The 25666-nt window shown below is 43.8% G+C and overlaps 1 protein-coding gene across 1 annotated transcript; it reads left to right on the top strand.

Moving 5' to 3' along the window:
- Positions 1 to 3968: 3968 nt before the first annotated feature.
- On the top strand, positions 3969 to 24789 carry smad7 (SMAD family member 7). Its single transcript, XM_058415923.1, has 4 exons — positions 3969 to 5344; positions 6856 to 6909; positions 11732 to 11803; positions 22932 to 24789. The coding sequence occupies exons 1-4, from the start codon at positions 4849 to 4851 to the stop codon at positions 23462 to 23464; spliced, it is 1155 nt and encodes a 384-aa protein (XP_058271906.1). The 5' UTR covers positions 3969 to 4848; the 3' UTR covers positions 23465 to 24789.
- The last annotated feature ends 877 nt before the right edge of the window (positions 24790 to 25666 follow it).

Genomic DNA, 25666 nt, shown 5'->3' with positions numbered 1-25666 from the left:
TTGGACTTCTGTTGCATTATATTTTTCTGTGCTACATTTCCCTACATGGTCCTGTTTTTTTCTTTTCATTTTTATGCTGTTTTAAATTTATTACATTTTCTTTTTACTTTATTTATTTATTGATTTTTTTTTTTTTTTTTTACAATTCCTGTTGCATTATATTTATATATATTCCCTGCTTTCTTTTTTTTGTTTATAATGTATGAAAGCTGCCATAATGTCTGTTTATTTGAATTTTATAAATAAATATTTCTCTTTTTTTTCTGAGCTGAAATTCCCTGCTTTACTTTACCTTAAATACTAATTTTTTTATTTTGTTACTATATTATTGTTTTTCATAATTCTTTACTTTTCCCTTGCTATTTGTCCTTGCTATTCCCTATGCTATTTCTTCATCTTCTTCATCTTCCTCCTCCTCCTCCTCCTCCTCCAGTATGATGGTAGTAGTGTAGATAGCGAGCGTGTGTGCTCTCACTGAGCTGAGATAATCCTCTCATTCTTCACGTTTGTTTTCAAATGTCACCGCTTTCTCACAAATCCTCTGTGGCTTCGCGGACGAGCGAACGCATCCCAGAAGACATTCCCGACTTTTCCACTTTTCCTCTCGTGCCACCATGTTTCCCTGCTCTACCACAACACAGTGTTAAAGCAGAAACAATAAGATGCCGTCTCATTTTTTCTCTCTCCTTTTCTATATATTTAAGATTATCAGTGCCATCCTGTGCCTCATGTGAGCTGGGATTAGCCTTGTGGACATGCGTGTCTCAGAAAATGGCTCCCAAGATGGCTTCCATTTACATGGCCACAAGGTCCTGATAAGGGCGTGGCAGTGGGAAGGAGGGACAGCAGGTGAGTGACGGATTTCCAGACAAAGTTTCCTGAGAAAATTTCAATAGAATTGAGATCCAAAATCTGGATCCTACACTAGACCTGACCTTGCTCCTGGAGACACTAAAATGCACACAAGGTGCTTTCTAGGACCAGGCCTGGGAAAATGGGCCAGAGGGTTCAGTCAGGGGGCGGAGTCACGAGAACGTCTACGGAGTCCACAATGTCTTCATCGTCATCATTATCTTCCGCCTCCGTTACAGACTGGCACCCGCCACCACGTACACACCGCCTCCGGTCATGCTGCCTGTGATGCCGCCAGGCTACACACACACACACACACACACACACACAACGGCGCTTCTGTTCCGCCTCCAGTCACTCACTCGCTTTGAGGACAAGATGTTCTCTAATGCACTACAGCACTACTGTACACACTGTTAGAAAAAACGAACACACACTTCACATGGGGAAAACATGCCAAGATGTGTCATCTTATTCATCTGACATCATGTGAGTAAGAAATGAATAAATAATGAATCGTAGGGTGAAAATAATATAAATATATATATATATATATAACCTGCACGCTGCATGTGAACTAATAATAGAATTAGAAATGAATCATGGTAAAATCACATGGAAATGGAACAGACAGATCTGAAAATAAACACACTGCTTAAAAACATCATGTGAAAGTAAATCTGTGAGGAGGAGGAAGAGGAGGAGGATGGTGTGGAAATAAAATAATCCTGATGGAAGATCAACGTTAAAATAAAAAAAAAAACACACCTGTGTGAAAAAGATGAGTGTATTAAATGAAATAAATAAAATTAATTGTGTGGGGGAAAAGTAAATCATGTGACAGGAACTAAAAATCTACATGAAAATAAATACGTTGTAAAAAATAAATTATGTGAAAATATCAATCTTAAAATAAGAATTGGCACAGAAAATCAGTAAAAATAAAATTATAGCTTGTGCTCTGCATATGCAAAAAATGTTTAAATGTAAAAATAAATGAATTATATAGACCAAAAAGTCTGAAAATAAATACATTGTAAAAGAATTATATGAAAATCATTAAATAAACAGATAAATCAGTCAAAAGACAATAAAAACACGTGTAAAAAAAAGTAATTGTGTGCACTGCATGTGTAAAAAATGTTTTAATGTGAAAATAAATAAATTATACAGACCAAAAACACGTGTGAAAATACATTAAAAAAAAAATTGTGAAAATAATAACCATAAAATAATAAAAATCCACACAGAAAATCAGTCACATGACAATAAAAACACGTGTAAAAAAATACTATTGTGTGCACTGCATATGCAAAAAAAGTTTTAATACAGAAATAAATGAAATATATAGACCAAAAACATTTTTTAAAAAAAATAAACACGGAAATATGTGAATCGTGTGATGAAAAAATTTTTTTTAAATAAACGTGAGCACTACATTTTTACATTTAGTTAAAAAAATCAGTCATGGAAAAAAAAATAAAATGAAAATCACCCGAAGTGTCGACGTGAATGTAATGTACAGCTTATGAGAGTTCGTTAGGAGTGATTTCTGTTAATGGATAACGTGTAACAGTAATAACAGATTAACTACAGTAACTAGTGTGTGTGTGTGTGTGTGAGGCTTCTCACTGACACTAAATAAGTATAAACACAGACTCAGTGTACCTAATAAAGTGTCCAGTGTGTTTAAATGATCACATATCTAGGTGAAAGATGACTTCACTGATCCATATTTTATATATAACTCTGTTGTGTAGGTTGTGGGGTTTTCATGATGCAGAGGTCAGTGGAAAAGTTTCTTCAAGAGTGATAGAAAAGAATTACACACATTTTCCATTGGGTCCAAACGATCAGAACACCGGAAAGTTCAAGTCCTGCATTATAGAGTTGATTATTTAAAATATATATATATATATGTATATATAAATACATATATATGTATATTCATGTCAGGGTTTCAGCATCAGCCTTTTAGTAAGCTGTTTATAACATCATTTATATCCTATCAGTATTTATCTCGAAATGATCCAGAATAATGTTCGATCATGTCGTCTTTTACTCTGTGTATTTTAACGCTCATCATTTATTTCTGACCGGTTGCGCCGTGTAAAAACACTGACCAGGGTCAGAAATGCTTCTCTTACCTTTTCTTCAAGGCGCAAAAGCTCTTCCGCGCTCGAGAAAACGGCGACGTGACGCAAAAATCCCTGATACTCTGAACGTGTTCCTTTGACGCGTCTGGGGCTGTGAAGATGATATCAGGGGTGAAGATGAAGAGGCAGATAAAGTGATGGAGTTGTGTAGCAGTGAGTGTGTTCACCAGATGGGGGCAGCAGTTCATGCCTTCTCTGGCTCAGTCTGATACTAAAACCCTTATAAAAAAAATCATTAAAAAAACAGAGATAAATAATAATAAAAATAATAACAATAATATTAATAATAGCGTTTAATGTTGTAGAAAATATGAAAATATAAATTTTTACTATTCTTACTCTCATGATAATGTTTAGTTATTATTATTTTTGATTTTTGTACTTTTTTAAAAAAAAGAAAATGTGATGTTATGCATTATCCCAGTCTATACTTTATTATTACACTACATTTATTTATTTATTTATTTATTTATTAGTTTAATTATTTAATCATAATTCTAATACCATTGCTGAAATATCCCACATAACGCAATCATTCATACAGAGTAACCTTTGTGCTGTGTGATTGGAGACATATTTATGGTCCTTGTGTTTTCCTTGTGTCAATGACCGCAGTGCTGAACACAACAACAACAACAACAACAACAACAACAACAACACAAAAAACAACAACTGAGTGTAATATTCTGCATCAGGTTTGTGAGAAAAGCTCGGATGTAGCTAGAAGAGCACACTGTATCTCTTTTACATAATCACCGTGACCACTTATCGTTGATAACTTTTGAAACTTTACTGGAATGTAACCTTTAAAACCCGATGTCGCCGCTTGTGAGCTACTTGATCTCCTGTTTGCGCAACACGATCGCTTTTTTTTTCTTAAGCGACAGGGTGTCTAGACAACCACGTGACCGGTCGGGGGGGGCGCCAATGCCCACTGGAGACAGAGAGAGAGAGAGAGAGAGAGAGAGAGAGAGAGAAGTCGCTTGAGCTCCTCTCTTCATTCCCGGTTCTTGAAGCGCACAGACCGCATCGCCGTCTCTTTTGTCGCGGCTCGGAAACTTTACGCGCGGCGCTTCTTCTTTCTTTCCTGCTTTAATCTTATTTTATTTTTTTCCATTTTCAGGATACATCCTAATACGTTGACCGGAAGACGACTGACATTGTAACATTAGTGTATGCTCATTTTATCCAGCATTTCACAGTTGATCGGGTTGATATATATATATTTTTTCGGCTCAGACGTGGATTTACCGGAGCCTTTCCCGACCTCCTGTATTCGGATCTGCTTCAAGCTCTGAACATTTGAGAGCTGCACTCAGACATGCTCGGGTCACATAGCCATGCTGGAGGTTTCAGACTCCAACGTTAAATCCTCACATGGACTATCTTGGTGGAGGAGAATTAAGGAAAAACGCACGGAGAGCGGATCTTAGACTGGGATCGAGGATGGTGTGTGGATTTACAGCGCGGAGACACCGGCGCCACTTCACTGTCTAACGGAAGTTTTTTTTTTTATTCCTAGTGTTATTATTTCAACAAAAATATTTTTTAGCCAATTCGAACCGATTCGGCTGTAGAATATAGGCGGTTCGGGAGAGCCCGTGTGTGTGTGTGTGTGTGTGTGTATATATATATATATTTTTATCTGCTGCTTAGTTTGTGGGTGGAAAACCGAATTAAAAGACTGGCGTATGGTACAGATTGCCTTTGCTGCTCCCAGCTTTTGCACCGTCTCTCGGACTGCGCGGCGCTGCCTGGCCTCGGATCCCGGGACCTACTTCATGATTTGCGGACGCCATGCTCGTTCTTTAGCCGGGAGACCCTCTGCTCGTCGTCGCGCATGTTCAGGACCAGACGGTCGGGGCTCGTCCGGCGACTCTGGAGGAGCCGCGCGCCCGTCGACGGCGACGGGGAGGAGGCGGCGGATACCGGGACGCACGGCGCGGGAGGAAGCGGAAGAGGAAACGGAAGCTTGTGCATGGGCAAAGCGACCAAGGCCGCCGGTAAGGCCGGCGGAGGCAGCGGCGGCGGCGCGAGCGCGGAGGCCGAACTGAAGGCGCTCACGCATTCGGTGCTGAAGAAGATCAAGGAGAAGCAGCTGGAGGTGCTGCTGCAGGCCGTGGAGTCGAAGGGCGGAGCGCGGAGCCCGTGCCTCATGTTGCCCGGCCGAGTGGACGCGTACTCGCTCCCGCTGCTGCTCTGTAAGGTTTTCCGCTGGCCAGACCTCCGTCACTGGTCACAGTTAAAGCGGTTGCCGTGCTGTGAATCCTACGGGAAGATCAACCCGGAGCTCGTGTGCTGCAACCCGCACCATATGAGCCGCCTGTGCGAGCCCGGTAAGACCTGCAGCTCGCGCGCACTTACACACACTCAATTAATACAGTGTCACTTATTCAGCGCTGAATTAAAACAAAAATCAATGATAGAGAAAACAACAACACTCTGGTCCGAGTACTCACTGGGCAAACTGGCAGACCATCTAGGAATTCGGACAAATAGTAAATGATATTAAAAAAAAAAAAAAACATTTTTAATGTAAAGTATCCAAGCGATCAAAGAAATCTCAAACACCATCTGATCGGTTCAGTGGAATTATAAGAAATCTGGAAAAATAATTTACCTTAAGTGATATAGCTCTGGAAAAAAAGAAAGCCCAGTCCGAGCAGCTGGTGGACAGCTCATCAGGTCAACTCTGACATTAATAGGAACATTAACAGTGTCTTCATTTCCGACGGTGTAACTAACATTAGCAATACATTTACCTCAGAAAGATTCAGCTTAGCTCAGCTCTAGCATCCAGCAGACGCGCAATTAACTTCCTGTTTCATTCAAATCACCTCATATTATCCATAAATAATGACTTTTTCTACATTTCTCACACACCATCACCTTTTTCTTTCTAACTAGATGTTATTAGCGCTAATGTGCCCATTCTCCACACTGATGCTACCTGACTGACTCCACTTTGCTCTCTAAACTAGTTCGTTGACATGAAATGATAACAAAAAAAAACATTAGCAAACTAATTGCTAGCCTGTCTGTAGGCTAATATTAGCATTTGCGTTCTATTTGCTATAACGTCAGTTATTACTGTGTTATAGACGTTTGTAACAGAGTGTGTTGATGTAGCATGGAGGCTACCATGTGTACGAATCACTATAAACTGAGGATGTTGCAACTATCTAATCCAACCTCGCCTTATTTATGACTTAAAATATTTGTCGATTTAGTCTTCAGTACTTTGTCTCTGGATTCAATAAACACATTAACATACATCAATATCAACATATATACAACTATCTTTTGCTTTAGCTTTGAATATAATGCTTTATAAAGATTATTATTATCGTTAGCATCACATTCGCCCTATTCCGCTGCAATAATCTCACTACCCAGAAGTTCACCTTAAAGTTTTCAGAGCAGGGAATTCTATTTATTAGCGCTTTATTACAGGCAGTTAGGAGCTTATTCCTTAACACTCGTCCCCCTGTGAATACGGACATCGATTAATGTTCAACTGTTCTGAAGGCCCTGTTTTTTGGCAGTCACATGCTCTGTTTTCTCTGTCTGTCTCTCTCTCTCTCTCTCTCTCTCTCTCTCGGTCTGGCGCCGGGCGGCTCTGTGTTTATCTACGCACTTCACTTGTGCACTATCAGGGCAGATCCCCCCTCCTCCAGCCCCCGTCTCTCTCTCTCTCGCTCTCTCTCTCTCTCTTTCTCTCTCTCTCTGTACATAAGACAAACAGGGGTTTTTTTCCACCCTAAAAGAATGCCAACTGTTATCATGAGGCTCTATCTAACCCTGCTTGTTTCTCATGGTCTTCTTTTCAACGTTCTTTCCTCCGCAGAATCCCCTCCTCCTCCGTACTCACGATATCCAGTGGACTTACTCAAGTCGCCCGGTAAGTGCTTTATTTCTTTCGACTTTGGAGACACTCTCACACACCCATCAACACATCCAACAACATAAAAGTATAACTTTCTTAGTTTGTCAGTCGACTTATTTGTTGCTTGCACTTTATTTTACCTTTTACCTGACTCCGCCCCTCATCTAAATCGTCATAACTTTGTACACAAGCTCAGAAAGCCCTCACGCTGAGTTGTTTCAATCCTCCGGGTAGCTGTTTGAATCATAATTGCCAGATGCTTTTATCCGCCGAGGATAATCCGTTAATCTAAGCCCCGAACCAAACAGTTGCGCGTTAAACCGATAGCTACATTCTGATAATTACATTTGGCAGACCTTCGTCAGGTTCATCGCTAGCTGCTTGCGGTGTGAAACATCTGCAGCGTTCAGAACTTCGCTGTCTTGTGCTTTATTTATGGCTGCACTCTTTTTTTTCTCTTCAAACCATCCTGGGATTCGAACTCACAACCTTCTGGGTGCGAGCTTAACCGCTGAGCCGCCGCCGAACCGCCGCTGATTATAGTTATCCGTGTTTTTCTTACGCGACACGCTGTAATTTTCTGCGTGCTGTTTGGACCCGTTTTGCCTGATAAAGAAAGACCACGTAGCTTTTCGCATTTGTAAATATTTTCCTCTGTTTCTTACATTATGTGGCCATGTGGCTCTGAGAAGAGAGCTGAGAGAGAAAGAGAGAGAGTGTGTGTGTGTGTGTGTGTAATACGATGCAGATTCTCAGCGATGTGTTTTGATTTACGATGGACAGAAAGCAGTGGCTCTGCCAGTCGTCTGTAATAGAATGGCGCGAGGCCAAGGCCTAAACCCTCTCTGACCCGGCACCAGAGCGGGAGGGGGGCGGTGTGTCTGCACACACTTTTGGTGACTCTGATAAAGACTAACGGCTCCATCAGGGAGAGGGTGAGGGGAGGGAGGCAGAGAGAGGGAGGGAGGGATGAGAGAGAGGGGGCGAGCGAACGAGTGGGTTAGAGGAAAGCGGAAATGTGGATCTCACAGGGGAAGGCTGAGAGATCTGCGGAGCCGTGTTTTATCTGCTGAATTAATCGGAGGGTTTGGGAGCGTCTGCACACAGCCTCCCCTCCCTCTTCCCTCTCTCTCTCTCTCTCTCTCTCTTTCTCTCTCTCTCTCTCTCTCTGCTTTGGCTTGTCGCTCTCTTTGTGTTGAAGGATGTGTTCATTCACAGCTTTTGCTGGTAATTGACAGCGATCTCACTCGGAGATGTTCACCATCCAAAGCAAAGCGGGATAAGCTTCATCCTGGTGAATGATATCAGTTCTTTTTCCTTTTTTTCCTCTGGAGTACGTCCCGTGTTATGATTCCTGGTAATTTCTAATCAGCTCCCTGTTACGACGAATGACGCGTATCAGGTTGTGCTGTTAGGGGAAAATAATCAACAACAGCCTGTGATGGAAAGCTGTCTTCGCTTTGAAGTCGATTATTTTTCCTTGTGATCTGATGCGTTATGATTTTTGTCCGATTATAGTTACATCACTTCTCGTGTCGGGAAATCGTACAGCTTTACCTCTGACACTGGAGACTCCTTCCCGTTCGTGAACGCTAAAATAAACACCTCTTTCCAGAAAACATGTCAACAATTACACGGTTCTTTAATGCGAATAATGCGTGCTATAGAACACGAATACACACCTGCGATCTGTCTCACGGCCGCCGTCCAATCGGAGCGGAGAATGCGGTGTCGCTGTGATATAACGTGATTTTTTTGTAACCGCTCCACCGCCCACCGATCACGCAGACGAACAGAATAAAATCCCCGACTAATGTCTGACAAAGCGACCGGCACTTCAGGACAACCCTGCTGAATAACAAGCCCGCATTTTTTAAAACAAACTGTCCCTGGAACAAAAAAGTATTTCAATACCAGAAACTCCTCCGTCAGTGGCTTTATTCTTCTCTTTTATGAAAACACAGCGATGTTCAGAGTTTACATAAAAAGGTGTGTAATTATTTGGCGCCTGCTTCTGCGTCATCCACTTCAGCATGACTCATAACTTTACTGAACCAGATTTTTGGGTTTGGGAATGTGTGTGTGTGTGTGTGTGAGAGAGAGAGAGAGAGAGAGATGTGCATACACTAAATGAGAGGAAGAACCTCAGCTTGAGGAGGAAACCTTTAACAAACTTTTCCTTTAACTGAGAGAGAGAAAGAGAGAGAGAGCTGAATGAGAGAGAGAGAGAGAGAGAGAGATGAACTAAAGAGAAAGGGAGGAGAGAGAGGGAGAGACAGAGAGATGAATGAGAGAAAGAGAAAGGGAGGAGAGAGCTCAGAGAGACAGTGAGAGATGAACGAGAGAGAGAGAGAGTGAGAGATGAACGAGAGAGAGAGGGAGGGAGAAAAAGCTGAAAGAGAGAGTCTCTCAATGATCATGCAGAGAGGAAGTCATTTGTCGCCCCAGCTGTGTTTCTATGAAGACACGTGTGTGTGTGTGTGTGTGTGTGTGCGTGTGTGTGTGTGTCCTAGAGCCAGTGATATTAATAGGACAAAAGAGTCCAACTGTGCTTCATTTATTCGAGCTGCCTCTTTTGTTATCGCTTTGTCTTCCTCGTCACTGACCCAAGACACCCTCTCATATACGTCTCTTCTACTCCTCTGCTCATCTACTCATCTGCTTTTCTCTCACGCACTCACACACACACACACACACACGCACCTTGCACAGACGAGAGCAGGAGAAGAAAAGCTCGTTGGTGCTGCTGGTTTGCATATCAATCTGAGCTGCAATCAAAGGCAAACAAAAGAGAGAGAGAAAGAGAGGAGAAGTGTGCACTACGTAGGGCATTAGATGTTTCTGGGATGAGGGAAAAAGTGACCAGCTTCATTTCGGGGTCACGAGAGAGAGAGAGAGAGAGAGAGAGAGGTGTGCATCATGTGTGTGTGTGTGTGTGTGTGTGTGTGTGTTGAGTGAGAACAGTAGAGAATGAGCTCTGTATAACACTCAGGTCAGGGAGCAGGAGCGAATGCCACGTCATGGGCACACACACACACACTGTTCTGAAAACCTCATCGTTTTGCTTTCCTTCGCACGCTTACATCTTCTCAAATCTTTGATCGCCAAAGTCTTGTCGATCTCCGAGGATTAAACACGAATCATTTCAGCTCAGCGAAATCCGAGCAAGCTTCAAAGAGAGAATTCCTCCACACGCTTCACGAGATGTTCCCCAGATCAGACGAGCTTCAGAACCAGGGAGAAGAAAAAAAATGAGAGAGAGAGAGAGAGAGAGCGAGAGACGATGTCAGAACTTCTAGTAAAAAATAAATAATTCATAATAATAATAAAAATAATAAAAACTAAAATATTGCAGTAAATCTCATCATTTTTTTTTATTTTTGTCATTTATTTTAATTGCATTTTAACTCATATATAATTATATATGTTTTTCAGAATAGTAATAATATATTATAAATAATTAAATTGAGATTAAACCCATCTAAATATATTAATATATGTTTTTTAAAAAAAAATAAAAAGTTATATTTGTAATACAGTAATATATTTTAGAATAATATATAGTAAAATCTTTTATAAAATATTTAAAAATATATATATTTTTAATTTTTTTTTATTTGACCACGTATAAATAATAACCGTGCAATAAATAAATAAATGACATTAAATATTGTACAATATTTAAAATAATATTTAAATAATACATAATAAAACATAAATAACAGATTTGATATCTGTATTTAATTTAATTTTATTTTTTAATGTAACAGGGTCGTTGTGTTGGTGGTTAAGATGAAAGCTGCTGTAATTAAACGTCAGCTTGTTTTTCTGCCCTTTAAAATGAGTCATGGAGTGTTTGAAGCTCTCTCTCTCTCTCTCTCACTCTCTCTCTCTCTCTCTCTCTCTCTCTCTGTGGTCAGTGAGTAAGGCTCAGGTTTGGCCGTGCATCTTATTAGCTGGACCGCAGTCTGACCAGCCGATCGCCGGTTCTTACAGAGACACCTGAACACCGGGACACGGTGCGCATGCTCACGCCGCTTCTGTCTTGTCGTCTCATCCTGATGTCTGAGTATCAACTCTGTTTACTCAGTTCGGCCAATCAGGTGCCTCGGCTGGGCTGGTGGGCGGGGCTACCGGTGTTTATATTCTCTGAATGGAATGTATAATTACCCGCAGCTCTGATCGCTATGGAAACCTCAGAAAGTCCTGTGCCGAGCTGTTTAGTGTGGAACACACACACACACACACACTCAGAGTTCCCTGTCTGCTGGCATGCCATTTAGAAAATTTACTGTACACAGCTTTCAAGGCTGAGGCCATTTCCTGTCTCCTTCATTGTTTTTGGCTTGATGGAGTGTATCCTGCTAAACTGTATATTCCTATCACAGCTAGAACACACACACACACACACACACACACACACACACACTACTTTGAAAAACTTTGACTTTTTGTTTTCTTTTTTTCAACGTAAAGGAACTTGAACCCCCCATAAAAAAAAGTTCTTCATCTCTTTTAAAAATGGCCGCCTTGAAGCTCTGGAAAAAGTCGGCTAACGAGAGCGCAGTGTTTCGGGCTTTCACGTATGATAACGTCAGTATTCGTATAAATCTCACCGTTATGTGTAGATGTAGCGTTTGTGTTTGTCACGTCGTCTCCTGCTTTAATTCTTCCCGCACATGAAAACCGTCTCATCTTTGCCTGAAGCGCCTTGCGGTCATCTCTCTCGGTCCCTGAAGTCTGTAAGATCTCAGTGTCTGAGGCAGTGGTGTGTTCGAACCCGTGCGTGAAATACGTTTGTGTTTGATTAACCTTTTGCTCGTTCTTCTTTGTGCAGATTCTCCAGACTCTCTGCCTGCTTCCACTGAAACTGGGGGAACGATACATTCAGCCCCTGTGGGGTTTTCAGGTAAGAACATACATGTTTATGTTTATCCATCCATCTCTCTCTCTCTTTCTTTCTTTCTCTCTCTCTATTCATTTTTCACTTCACTTCCTTTTCTTCGCTCCGTGATCTGTTCCTTGAGCCTTATTCGAGACCCAGCCTTGTGCCATGATGTCTGGAAGACGACGGCGTGTGACAGAGGATTTACGCTAGGCACGCTAATCGCTAAATGCTCAGGAACCGGCACAAAAATGCTAACGTTTTTTTCCCGTTGGTTTGCGCTCCGGATCGAGCGCCTGCTTATTATCAATATTTCCTGAAGTGGTAGTCGTAGCCGAAACGGATACGGGGTGTTTACGAGAGGCGCCGGGAGGTAGAGCGGCAGAGGAGGAGGAGGAGGAGGAAGAGGAGGAGGAGGAAGAGGAGAGGGGGTAGAACTGCTGAAGTGAAGGAGAGAAGGGGAGGCAGGGTAAGAGAGATGGATGGAACCAGAGAGTTGGTCTGGTCTCTGCCTGCTTTATTCATACAGATGTTTCTCATTAGTGAGACTTTAAAGCTGATTTTTTTTTTTTTTTTAAACATGATGGTGGGTGTGCGCTGCCCTGCTCTCCGTCTCAGCTCTTAACTCTCAGTGTGTGTGTAGATCAGATCCCAGATAGCAGCATAACTTCTCTGCAGAAAAGGAAAAAAAAACGAGCGGCGCATAAACACACAGCTCTTAAACCCCTGGGCTTCATGGTTGAGGTGTGGGTTGATAGGTGTGTGTGTGTGTGTGTGTGTGTGATGGACATGCTGGATTATGTTGCCTGTACTGGTACTGTTCTACTCCCCTTCACTGGCCTCTCGTGTGTGCCCTGCCGTTTGTTTTACCTCTCTTTTGTGTGTTTGTGTGTGTGTGTGTTTGGAGGACGAGGATGAAAAGCTTGCCGCCGGTGTGCCGACAGCAGTGTGCAGTGCAAACAAAACCCGCTAACATCGTTCCTCCTTCTCGGCTCCACTCCTCTCGCGTTTTATACCACACACACTACCCACTGTGAATTTGTGGAGTAGAAGGAAACTAAGCCCGTCTTTCATCACCTCTCCTCCTCCTCGTCTTTCTCTTTCACTCATACACTTTTTCACCGGCCCTCCTCCTCCTCCTCCTCCTCCCTCGCCTCGCTTTGCCTCCTGGTTTTGGGTCAGTTGGATGAATAAAGCTCAGAGTGAGAGAGAGAGAGAGAGAGAGAGAGAGAGAGGGAAACAGGGAAGGCAGGGCCTCTGGAGCCAGAGAGTTGATTTCTCTGGCAGAGGAAGACGAGCGCGATCCCTCGAGGGCTTTACACAAAAGAGGCTCGTTCCTCTCGAACGCTCCGCTCTGACCTCCTGCCCCGCTCACGCTAGCCTTTGCCGCGTCCGAAGCGTGATTATGGAGAACAGACAGGGAGAAGTTTAACCCTTTCAGACCTGCCTAGCAGCCTTCAGCCTCAGAGTATCGACTATGACTTGTGATTGTTTCTAAGCTGAATCTTGTCTGTGTTCTGAGGAAGAATGTGTGTTAGCAGCCATGTTGTTAATGCTGATGCGAACAGCTCGCGTGTGAAAGTCGCCTCTGATTACATCTTTGTGATGTTTGGATTTTGGCTGGAGATAGTAAAATATCAAGAGCTTGAAATAAGAGAGAGGGGGAAAAAATTCCAGTTTGTTTTGGCTCTCTCTAAAAGTTTGTCGCTTTTCACTCCAGACCCCTCGATCTTCTCCAGTATAACTCGGGTGATTTAGGTTACTGGTTTTTGACGGAGAAGTCAAAGCCTAGAGTGAGCTTCAGACCAGGATGGAGGATGAGCTGTCGGTTCTTCCTACCAAAATCGTGCAGTAGTTTTATGGAGACTAACTAAAAGGTGCTGGTCAGCTCTACAGTGTTTAGTCCTGACCTCGGTCCGAAAGCGTCGGACACGTGAGGACCTGCGACATGAGAAACGCCGAGATTCTTGTGGAGAAGTTCTGTTTTGTTCTTGTTCTGCCTCCAATCCCATACTGCTCCTGAACAAACACAGTGCTGCGAGAGAGGGAGAGAGAGGGGGGGGAGAAAAAGAGAGAGGGAGTAAGAAAAAGAGAGTAGGGGGGGTAGGAGAGGAACAGAGAGGGAGAAAGAGAGAGAGAGACTTTGGTATGTTCAGAGAGGGGTTGTGTTGCAGGTCTTGTGGAAAATCTGAGCCGAAGCTAAAGCAGGGTCGGCGTCCTGCTCCTCCTGTGTGGTAAATAAGTTGTGTGTGTGTGTGTGTGTTAAATAGTCATCTTCATAGCTGTCTGCTTGACTGACAGGAATAAAAGAACGTATCTTTTTTTTGTGAGGGTTCTTGATTTGGAGCCGAGATGAAAAGCGCATTCCTCCGGTTTCCCGACGCCGTTTTCTGAAGAACGGTTTATTGATTTGAGAAGTAAACACGGCAGAACACGACGGTCCTGTTGTCCCCTTATTGTCCTTGCTTCTTAGATGTCAGAGCGCCGTGTGTGTGCTAGCGTGTGTTTGTGTGTCTAAGCCTGAGCGGGATTACTGGACCAGCTAGCTCAGTGTGTGTTGTTTGTCCTGGAAAGCTGGGGTTTATTAAGAGTTAGCCTCAATCCGGCAGCCACCAACAGACATGCTTTCTGGGCTAGAGGCCAGGACAGAGAGAGAGAGAGATAGATAGACAGATAGACAGACAGACAGACAGAAACATATGATATGAAAGACTTGTTTAAGCTTTAGCCTCTTGTTTCTGGAATTCAGTTACTTGTTTTTCCTCGCCTTGTTTCTTCCTCTCTCGCTCTTTCACTGATATTCCAGCGTCCACAAAGTCGAACCTGATGATTAAAAGCTTCCACTGGAATCTACTTCGTGATCTGACCTGATTAAATAGATGCATTCTCAAGGTTTAGAGGGTTATGGAAGTCGAAAAGGGTCAGTTATTGATGTAGCAAACCGACAAGGCTTTTAGACGTTTGCCCAATATTTTTTTATTGACGCTAGCTTTAGCGCAGACGGACGAAAGACCGGATAAATATGTGACGTCCAAAAAAAAAAATAAATAAATAACACAGACACACACCATCACACTCATCCTGGTCCCTTTAGGCAAGCCATAGTGATGTAGTATACGTGGTTGCTATTGGAAACCATGTGACCATATTAGAGGTAGATATGTAAAAACTGTAAAGTGTGGACCCTCGGACTAAATGGGAGTTTTCATGAAGTACAACAGTTCAAAGTTTGGTAACCGTGGTTACCATGACGTACAGTAGTGAACGGTGATTTTTCTCAAGATAATGAGATGGAAGGAATTCTGAAGCTCCTTGCAGACTGTAGGGTGCTGGGGTTTAGTAAAAGGTGTCTGGGAGACAGGAAATTGTTCTGTGTGTGTGTGTGTTTGTGTGTGTGTCTGGGTTCTAAGACATTAGCGATGGCATGTGTGTGTGTGTGTGTGAACTGTGCAGGAGTGCAGTGAAAGGTGAGAGCGGGGTGGGGGGGGGGGGTAAACATCGAGCTCCACACACACACACACACACGCTTCCTCTGCACGGCTAAATTTACTCCGAGGGGTCTCGTTAAGCGACGCTACAGCAAGCCGATCCAGGAACAGTCTGATTACATGCTGCTCAGGGTTACAGGGTTTCACACCGATCCAGAAACACCTTCCAGCTCTCACACGTCTCACGTTCCCCCTCTCGTCCCTCTGCAGACTGACTTTCGCTATGAGGGTCAGTGCAAGCTGCACCGCGCGGTCAGGGACCTGGAGCTAGCGGGGAAAAAAGAAAAAACTGGGCACTTTAGAGATCCTTCATTCCTTCGGTTGTTTGGGTTAGCCAAGGAGGAAAGGGCAGCACAGGAAATGACATCATTCCTCAGAGGAAAAAAAGCCAGCGCAGGCTCTTTTAGGGCAGGGCCCTTTCAGTGGCCTCTGCGAAATGGAAAGAAAACATTTCGAGAAAAAAAAAAATGGACACAAAGCGAAGCTAGGATGAGTTTTTTAAGGAGCGACGCTCGAGAGAAAGAGAGGCGTCTCTCTAATTTCAGAGGCTCTGTGCCGCTTTTCTGCTCCGAGGCAAGGCCTCTTTCATTACTGCCCACTTCCTCCCTCAGCACTGCAGCCAAGCTCTGTGTGTGTGTGTGTGTGTGTGTGTTGCACTGGGGTTTTGGCTGGCCGCTGCTCGCCTCGTGTCATTATGCTGCCCTGAACGGTCCAGAGAGAGAGAGAGAGAGAGAGAGAGAGGAAGGGAGAGAGAGAGAGTGGAAGAGAGAGAGAGGGAGGGAGAGTGGAAGAGAAAGAGAGAGAGAGAGAGAGAGAGAGGGATGGAAGGAATGAGAGAGAGCCTTTGAGAAAGCCATTAAAAGGGAGGAGAAAAGCCACTACTGAGAGAAGACTTTTTGAAGCAGCGAGTTCTCTTTAACCGTGAGTGCGTTCGTGCGGAGACGACAGATTCGGCCCCCAGGAAACGGATCTGACCGCTCGGCCGCAATACCAATAACATTCATCCCTCACTCATCCCTCAGTTTACACAGTGTGCACAGAGCGAGATGCCTGGCTTTCTTTTCCCCCGTCGCCTCCGAGACGTCGGCTTTTCACGCTCTACACTGTACTACACAAGCAATCGCCGCATTCCTTACAGCGTGTGTGTGTTTCTGCTTTTCTCATTTCATCAACTCTCCCACACACACACACACACACACACAAAAACATTTTTACCAAAAACATGCTCGCACAAGCTTTACACCAAAAAGGAGACCGTTTCGAAGAAGGCGTGATCTCGGTCGCCATGACAACCATCCAGGTCGAAATACCGAAATAAGATTCGAGCAGAAAATCATTTGTGTTCAGCTAGATCAGACTCTGAAGGCTTAGGGTTCATCCCGGGCTTCCTCTGAGCATCTTCTTCCTCTGTGATGATGAGTTCAGACTGCTAAGTCCAGAGAAGAAGAATATTCTGACCACATCTGGACTCCATCACTTCACAGTATTGGTCTAAAAGGTGTGTCAGTTCTAAACAAAACCAAACACAACACTGCTGTAATCCGCCCCGTTCATCCGTCTGAGGGCTGATAGGCATGATGGTGACTTCCTTTAGGGTTTTACATTCATACACACACACACACACGTACGCAGGTCTCCAGGCTGTCTGGTGTCTCTCTCCTCCGCTGATGGTGAATAAGTCCTTGTGGTTTGCACACATTATAATTAATAGTCATCATTTAGAAGCCACAACAATGTAAAGTGTCTCCACTTGACTGGCGTGACTGGTTGTCTGATGCCACACACACACACACACGGTTCCCATGGTGATTGTTAACATCCTGGTTTCGGAACAATGGTGCTGGTTGTTCCGGTCTGTGTGTGTGTGTGTGTGTGTGTGATGCTTTCTCTAGTGGACAGCAGTCGGCAAACAGCAAAGGTTTGATGACGTCACTGATTGTTTATATTACAGTGTGTGTGTGTGTGTGTGTGTGTGTGTGTGTGGCACCATGAGGACGTTCTGCAAATCCGACTGTTACGCAACACCATAAAAGAAGTGTTTTATTAGTCTCGGCTCGGTCGTGATTGCATGACAGAACTCTGACCCCTGGCTCGTGATGTCACTTCACACGTGTCCAGGATTAGATTAGACACTGAACCTCACACTAATGTTCATAATCTCATATCACTGTGTCCCTGAAGCTCAGCAATGAGAGAAAATAAAATCCCAGACATTCTCTCTCTCTCTCTCTCTCTCTCTCTCACACACACACACACACACAGAGCACACAATAGAGGAAGAGGTGAAGTATTTCCTGTGTGTCGGAGCCTTTTCCTGTTTTGTGTGTTTCAGTCTCGTGTGCGTCGCTCATTGTTGCTCTTATGTAATGTCCCTTTCCTAATTAGCAATTTCCTTTATTGACTCGTTTCCTTCTGTGTGAAGTCGTGCACACACACACACACACACACACACACACAGAGATCTACAAAACGATGATCATAAGACTTCTATATTTCTATCAACACCCTTTATTTATAATATTTTATTAATTTATTATTTTTTATTTATTAACATTTTTAAAAAAATAGCTCAGAAATCAGAATCCGCACCAGATCACGTTGTAGTGATTTTTACTTTCTAAAATTACCCAGACATTTGCCTTACAATTTGACTAAAATATTTTATTTCTCTTCACGATCGTGTTTTTTTGTTGTTTTTTTCTCGTAATTAAGTGAGGTTGCCATAGTAATGGCGCACACAGGGACTGGGCTAAATGTGCGTATCTGTGGGTAAGGGGGACGTTTTCTAAGAGGAGACGTGTATTTGACGTCTGTGGAAGGAGTCTCCGGTGTCAGAGGCTCCAGTGTCTGGCTGCTATAACCTAGATGTAACTATAAACGGATAAAAAGTAATCGTTGCTGTTGAGGAATAAAACACTTCTGTATATTATTTAATAGGAAAATAATTAGCCGTGTGTGTGGGTGTGAGAGTGTGTGTGGGTGTGTGTGTGTGGGTGTGAGAGTGTGTGTGGGTGTGTGTGTGTGGGTGTGAGAGTGTGTGTGGGTGTGTGGGTGTGGGTGTGGGTGTGTTGGTGTAGAGGACTCTCTTGACGCACTGCTTTGTTGTGGGATTGTGTTAAAGGACCTGATGCCTGAGGAAAAGCACAATATTCACACACACACACACACATACACACACACACACAGACATATGAAGAAGAGGAAGATGAAACATCAGAGTTCCTAAAAGTTCCTGTTTTATGTGTACGTCAGTATTATCTTTGTGTGTGTGTGTGTGTGTGTGTGTGTTTGTGTGTGTGTGTGCTGTGGCCAAACAGAGACAGAGCAGAACAAAAGTAACCCCCATTGAACTCTGACCTCCATTACCACCCGCCTTTAACCCACCTCCCCCAACACACACACACACACACACAGACAGAGAGAGAGAAGAACGCACACTGTCACTTCCTACACAATATAGCCAGACTGTGTCTAATCAATAAGCACAGTGTATGTGAAGTGTGGTGTGTGTGTGTGTGTGTGTGTGTGTGTGTGTGTGTGTGTAGAGTTATCCAGAGTTTGTGGAGTCAGACAGAACTAATCATTAACTTTTCCAGACTGCACACTGTCTCCAGTCTCGTGTTAATCAGCAGCCTCCAACCCCCATCTGTCTGTCTCTCTCTCTCTCTCTCTCTCTCTCTCTCTCCGCTGTCTGTCTATCCGGCTCTCTCTCTCTCTCTCTCTCTCTTTAGCAAAATGTTATCACTTTGTACAGACTTTAAAAAGGTTGTATACTTGAATCTCCTTAAAAGGGAACAGTTTGCCCCTGACCCATGCTGTGTGTGTGTGTGTGTGTGGTATAATGACCAAAGGGAGCCGATGTAGGCAGACGTAGTGCTGTTACCTGAGGCTATGCGTCTATACCAGGGATTTAAACTTCACATAGTGTGTGTGTGTGTGTGTGTGTTGTCTTCACGCTGAGGTGTAGAACACTCAGGAGGGGAGACAGACGGGGAGGGGGGGTCTTTTATATTCAGAACAACAGACATGTGGACGGAGCGCAGGGTCTTGAAGCACTCCAGATGAAGCTACAAAAGAGACATGGAGCAGGACAAGAAGCCACCCACCTCCCTGTGTGTGTGTGTGTGTGTGTGTGTGTGTGTGTGTGTGTCCTCATGTTGCAGGCTCTATTTTAGGAGCCTGGCTGTCACCGTGTCAGTTGGGTTGACACCGGGGCCACCCGGCCTACCGCCATCACGACGCCCCATATACACACACACACACACACAGAATTACCAGTTCACACACATATTAAATGTCTTTTTTAGGCATCCATAGGCTGTTTATTAAAATAAAAAAAAAAATATATATAATAAATTAATTAATTAATTAATAAAATACAAATAAATAAATGCTATAAATATTTAAAATATTATCTAAAATGATTCAAAAATTATTTTATAATAATATTATAATGCAAAATGAAATAATATTTCAGAAATATACAATTTTTGAAGTCATTCCTTAGTTATTGATATTTAGTTACGTAATATTCATTTTTGTTGTATTTACCAGAACACTGGCTAATGTGAAGCCCTGATGGTGAGAGTTTCCCATAATGCACTACAGGTTTGCGTCCGTTTACTTTAACGGTCAGATTCTGGCGGAACAGAACAGCCGTGAGCTGCTGATTAGCGCGATGTTGAAGTTTCTAGCAAGTGAAGAAGCTAATGCAGCGAGACGCTGATGTCTGGGACACGCCGGGGTTCTCGAGAGCTAGCTACATAATCGAAATGGCTGACGATGTGACGAGTGTGTGTGTGTGTGTGTGTGCAGACTTTTCGGAGTGTGTGTTGTATAAGAAGTTGAGTGTTATCCTGTAAAAGGACACTAAGCTGTCTGATGAATGCTTTAGGCTGTTTGTGTGTGTGTGTGTGTGAGATAAATATCACGGTGGTTTCAGGCTGTGATGACAAGCCCAGACAGGCAGCTATATAATGACCCCAGACGCCACGTCTCCCTCTCTTCCTCCCTCTCTCCCTGTCTCTGTGCAATAACAAACAGCAGGGTGTCCCAATGCCCACGCTCGAGCTCGAGCACACACACACACACAACACACACACAGAGGGTTGGGAAGAAAAGAAAGAAAGAAAAAAAGAAGAGCTTTAGGAAGCATTTAAAATGCACCAGAGAGAATAGTTTCCTTCTTGTCGTCCCCCTCCCATCTCTCTCTCTCTCTCTCTCTCTCTCTCTCTGTTTCTGTCCCGTCCCCCCCCTCTCTCTCTGGCTCCTAATGAAGGCTGGGGATGGTGTAATGACAGAGGCCGTCAGTGATAAAGCGCCAGTGCCTGATCAGAGCTCAGCCAAATTACTGCCTGCGCTCTCCCTCCTCTCAGATGAAAGGAAGTGAACGAGGGAGGGAGCAAAGAAAAAGAGCCTAAATGAAGCAGGGATGCTGGGAGTTCCATTCCTCCTGCTTCATTTTTGTGTGTGTGTGTGTGTGTGTGGATTCCCTCTCGGTTTTCCAGCTTCAAGTCGTAGAGCCACAGTGCACTCAGGAAATCCTGCTCAGGACCTCGATACGTTCAGCAAGTCACGTCATAACATCGATAACGCAGCCTGGAGTGAGAGAATGACGCTTAAAGCTGCTTTAATGCTCGTATACGTAAAGACACGTAACAATAAACAGATAAAAAGTACACACGACGTCAGCTTTTCTTTTCTTTTTCATCAGAAATTAAAAGCAAATTTGTCCTAGCAGCCAAAAAGAGTTTGAGGAAGAAGAACTAGTGCAGAAAAAAAGAGGAAAGTACTAAAAAAAAAAAAGGAAAAGGCTCCCTTCTGTTTCTCTCCTTCTTGTGCTTTCTCATTGGCTTGTTGCTGCTTGGAGCCAGAGTTCTGTGGGATTGAGATATGAGAGAGAGAGAGAGACTGAAAGAGAGAGAGAGACTGAGAGGCTTGAGGCCATGTTAAGGGGGGAGGAAACTGGAGCCGGCGTGGCTCTGATAGTTTTTTCCCCTCGACTCCGCTCAGGGAAATCCACAAGAAGCGAGCTCTGTGAGTGTGTGTGAGTGTGTGTGTGTGTGTGTGTGTGTGTGTGTGAGTGTGTGTGTGGGATAGAAAAAGCTGGTGAGATCAATGTGCTATGCTAGGACACATTCCTCCATCGACTCTGTACAGTGTTCAGCAGAACTTCCTCTGTATTAAAGGAATACTCCGGATTTACTTATTTATTTATTTATTTATCTATTACGTGATCTCCGTCGACTCTCTTCGCCGTGTGTGCGTTTTCAGCGCAGCAGCTTTTACACGTTTTGCCCTTTTTTGTTTGAAACGAACCGATTCAGTGATCGTTAGAACAGAATAAAGTCTTTAAGGGCAGCTCACTGATTCAAACGAGTCGCTGACTCATCGATTCACGAATCGTTTCATCTGAGCCGTTTAATCTAAGCGGAATCCGGTGCTTTATTTTTTGGATGTTTCTAATAATTTGTGGTTAAAATCTGCACAAGTGTGAGGAAAGTGTGGGGGAAATAATAGAGTCGTGTGTTATTATATATCGCTTCGTACAGATTTCGGAGGTTGTTTGGATTTTTGTCAGATTTTTTGTTACGTTTTCTTTGTTGAAATGAGAGATTTCCTCTCTAATGCTTGAAGTTCGTTCGTTCTTTCTTTCTTTCTTTCTTTCTTTCTTTCTTTCTTTCTTTCTTTCTTTCTTTCTTTCTTTCTTTCTTTCTTTCTTTCTCAGTACGTTCTCCTTTCTGAATACAGATGAAGGCGGTCCGTTTGTGGTTTCCTTCTTTCTTTTCTTTCGCCGTTAGCAGTGTGCAGGAGATGAGCAGCACATCCAGTGTAAACACGTCTTGATGACGGCTCGCACATCTCCCAGGTCCTCAACACGCATTCCTGACATTCCTGCAGCGTTTCCTCCCTGACGCTCAAATCAAGGATCCAAGGGATGTTTGGCACTGGCCCGGAATCCGGTCCCGGGGGCGAGGGGGTGGGACAGAGAGGGGTTTGTTAGCTTGGGATTCGGACATGGCGCGCGTGTTTGTGTGTGTGTGTGTGTGATGGTGGAATCTGTTCTATCCTGGTGTAGAGATTCCACACGTTCTTCGTCTTCTCCGAGCGCCCCGGCAGGAGGATATGATGTCACACGGGTAAAACCTAGAATCTATCAGATATCAGCACCCTCTCAGACAGCACGCTACTCAGGCCGGACCGTTGTGGACGTGATTCCTCGTTCACCTGGAAACGTGGATCTAGTGTTCCTGAAACCCAGAAATAATAATTAGATGGTTATCTTTTAGACTGAAGCTTTAAATATACACTGGCTCTGATGAGCGTGGCTCTTCCTCTGAGATGTTACACTGACCAGAAGCAGCTCACTGGACGCTTTCCATATCGTGTGCTGTTTTGTGTTTCTTTGTGAAGAGTTCATCATAAAGAGATGTGAAATGGTGATGTGATATCCAGAGTTTCACACTGACTCAGTAACTGGCAGCATGTGGTTAGCGTTCAGGTCTCCTCCCTTCCTCTCTCTCTCTCTCTCTCTCTCTCTCTTTTACTAAATCTGTCACTCTTTCATTTCCTTCATCTCGCATGCTTGACTTACTGTTCATATCGGATATGCAGCAGTTCTAACACACACTGATGGCTAAACCCCTGTTTGTTTTTGTGTTTAGATTCCCAAGGTGTTCAGGATTGTGGTGAGCACTGGTGCGTGGTGGCGTACTGGGAGGAGAAGACACGCGTCGGCCGCCTCTATTCGGTCCGTGAGCCATCGCTGGACATCTTCTACGACCTACCTCAGGGCACGGGCTTCTGCCTGGGCCAGCTGGGCTCGGAGAGCCGCAGCGCACTTGTGCACATGGTGCGGCCCAAAATCGGCTACGGCATCCAGCTGAGCCGCGAGGCCGACGGCGTGTGGGTGTACAACCGCAGCCGATACCCCATCTTCATCAAGTCAGCCACGCTGGACGACCCTTCGTCACGAACGCTGCTCGTGCACAAGGTTTTCCCGGGCTTCTCCATCAAAGCCTTCGACTATGAGAAGGCCAAAAGCCTGCAGAGACCCAACGACCACGAGTTCAGCCATCAGCCGCGCGCCGGGTTCACCGTACAGATCAGCTTCGTCAAGGGCTGGGGTCAGTGCTACACCAGACAGTTCATCAGCAGCTGCCCCTGCTGGCTCGAACTCATCTTCAATAACCGATAGCCACAAGCCCCGCCCACTCCCCATCCCCCTTTCCTCTGTCGCCATGGACACGGACTGGCCCTGACCTCGTTTTTTTTTTTTGGGACTATTTGCTTTTTTTTTGTGACAGAGTGAGATAAAAAGTTCTCCAGAAGATTTTACGAGAGAAGACGAAGAAGAAGAAGAAGAAGAGAAACAAAACAAAAGGAAAACCCAGGAACGGGTTTCTATTAAAGACTTTCGAAAGATTTAATTAAAAGTGAAATAAAAGTTGATATGTATTGTTATATATATATATATATATATATATATATATATATATATATATATATATATATATATATATATATAAATATATTATTACTTGTAAATACGAAGACGTTTTATATGCATCGTTATTTATGTATTGTGCAGTGTGTTGATAGAAATAGAAAAGATGCACTTTGCTTAATATAAATGCACACCGGAGAAAATGCCAAAATTAAAAAAAAGTAACAAATTGAAATGATTTCTCTCTTGAGGTGTTTGTGTTTTAGTGGAAAACAGTTCACACACACTCGGGGATTCTTCTTCAGCTCGACTGCAACGTGACAAAACGTCAAACTTCTAACAAACAAATGAAATTTCGACGTCCCTCTAATGCACACATCACACCTCTCCTACAAAGTTCTGGAATTTTTCCTCCTGTATTCGCCGTAAATTTCCCATCCACCGCGTAGCAAACATTTTAGCCTTGTAACACGACTCCAGGTTGCTGAAACAACATTACGCGGCTACGAGAGAGCAAATAAGCTTCAGGAAATCATCTGGGGACAAAATGTACTTTCACTAGCGTATTTTGACAGCTCCTTTGTGTCTGTGTTTATTATATTGGATTAGATTCCTTCTCCTTTTTAAACACTATTTTAGGGAACACACTCTCACCTTCCTCCCTCATTAAGACACTCTGACCTGACAGGAAGGAAGCTGAGATAATGGAGCACGTATAAACCCACACACACACACACACACACACACACGCTTGGTGTCTGATGTTTTGGTGATTTGAGAACTGGAGCTACGAGGACGAGGACCTCCTGCTTGAGTCTGAATCGCAAACACAATCTGCGATTTCGTCATTATTCCCGAATCTCACGTCTTTATCTGATGCTGTTATCTATAGAAACAGACAAAAGAAGGTCTCAGGGCTAAAAACAGTCGTGTCTCCGGCTCCTTCATGCAGGTGTTTAGCGTAGCACGCAGTCTGTAGATGTGATAATGCAGTTACAGTCTGACTTGTTTACATTTTTTCACCAGAGACGCTTTCTGCTCATGAACAAATGAAATAAATGAAAATGTTTCCTTCAGAGGCTAGCTTGTGTCTCGGTTTTAGCCGCCTATGCGACGCTAAGCTACTGAAGCTTGTTAGACAAAGCTAAAAAAACTCGCCGATCATCCATTTGTAGAAGGCTACACAGAGGGTACTAGAATAATATGATAATACGAGCATTAATCAGCATGAGGTTCTGCTTAACACCGTTAGCATAGTGTTAGCATAGCGCAAAAGTAACTGCTAGAAATAAAGAATAAACGAGGTCATCACGACCGCACTGACGTGAACATAGCACTTTAAATTGTAATCGCAGAACACAGCGCTAAAGGTTTTCTCCTTTAATTCGCCACTTTAATTCGGTGGAATGGGGGAAGTGTCCGATTCCAGACGGCTGTCTAGACGCAGTCCCTCCTCCTCCTCTTCCTCCTCCTCCTGCTGCTGCTGCTGCCTCTCATATGGGTGTCTGTTGGGGGGATTAGTGCCGTAAGCCTTCTTTACGCTCCACGTCCGAGCTCAGACCTACATTCCTGAAAGCTGGATTCCTCTGTAACCCCCACAACCTGGACGCAGCACTGCGAGGAACTCCAACCTGAGCGCTCTCGGTGAGGTCAGGGGGCAGATTCCTAACGAACGTGATGAGCAGGAGGTCCAGTCCAGATCTATCTGCATCTCTATCACAGTTCTGAGTCTCGGTATTGTCACGATGCCGCGCAGATCGCTCTCCGGCTGCCGCTGACATGATAAAGCCAATGCCGTGGCCTGAGCCGCTCGGACCACGAGCCCTGGGATGGAGCTGATCATCTATAACGTGGGGGGGGAATCAGAATGAACCTGTAGGTTATTTGTAGGTTAGGACGTTTAACTGGAACTCTCACTGCGACATGCAGCATTACTTCAATCGTTCCTTTTTT

The sequence above is a fragment of the Hemibagrus wyckioides genome, linkage group LG18 (assembly GCF_019097595.1).
Source record: "Hemibagrus wyckioides isolate EC202008001 linkage group LG18, SWU_Hwy_1.0, whole genome shotgun sequence".
NCBI lineage: Eukaryota > Metazoa > Chordata > Actinopteri > Siluriformes > Bagridae > Hemibagrus > Hemibagrus wyckioides.
This window is presented reverse-complemented; position numbering and strand designations above follow the sequence as displayed.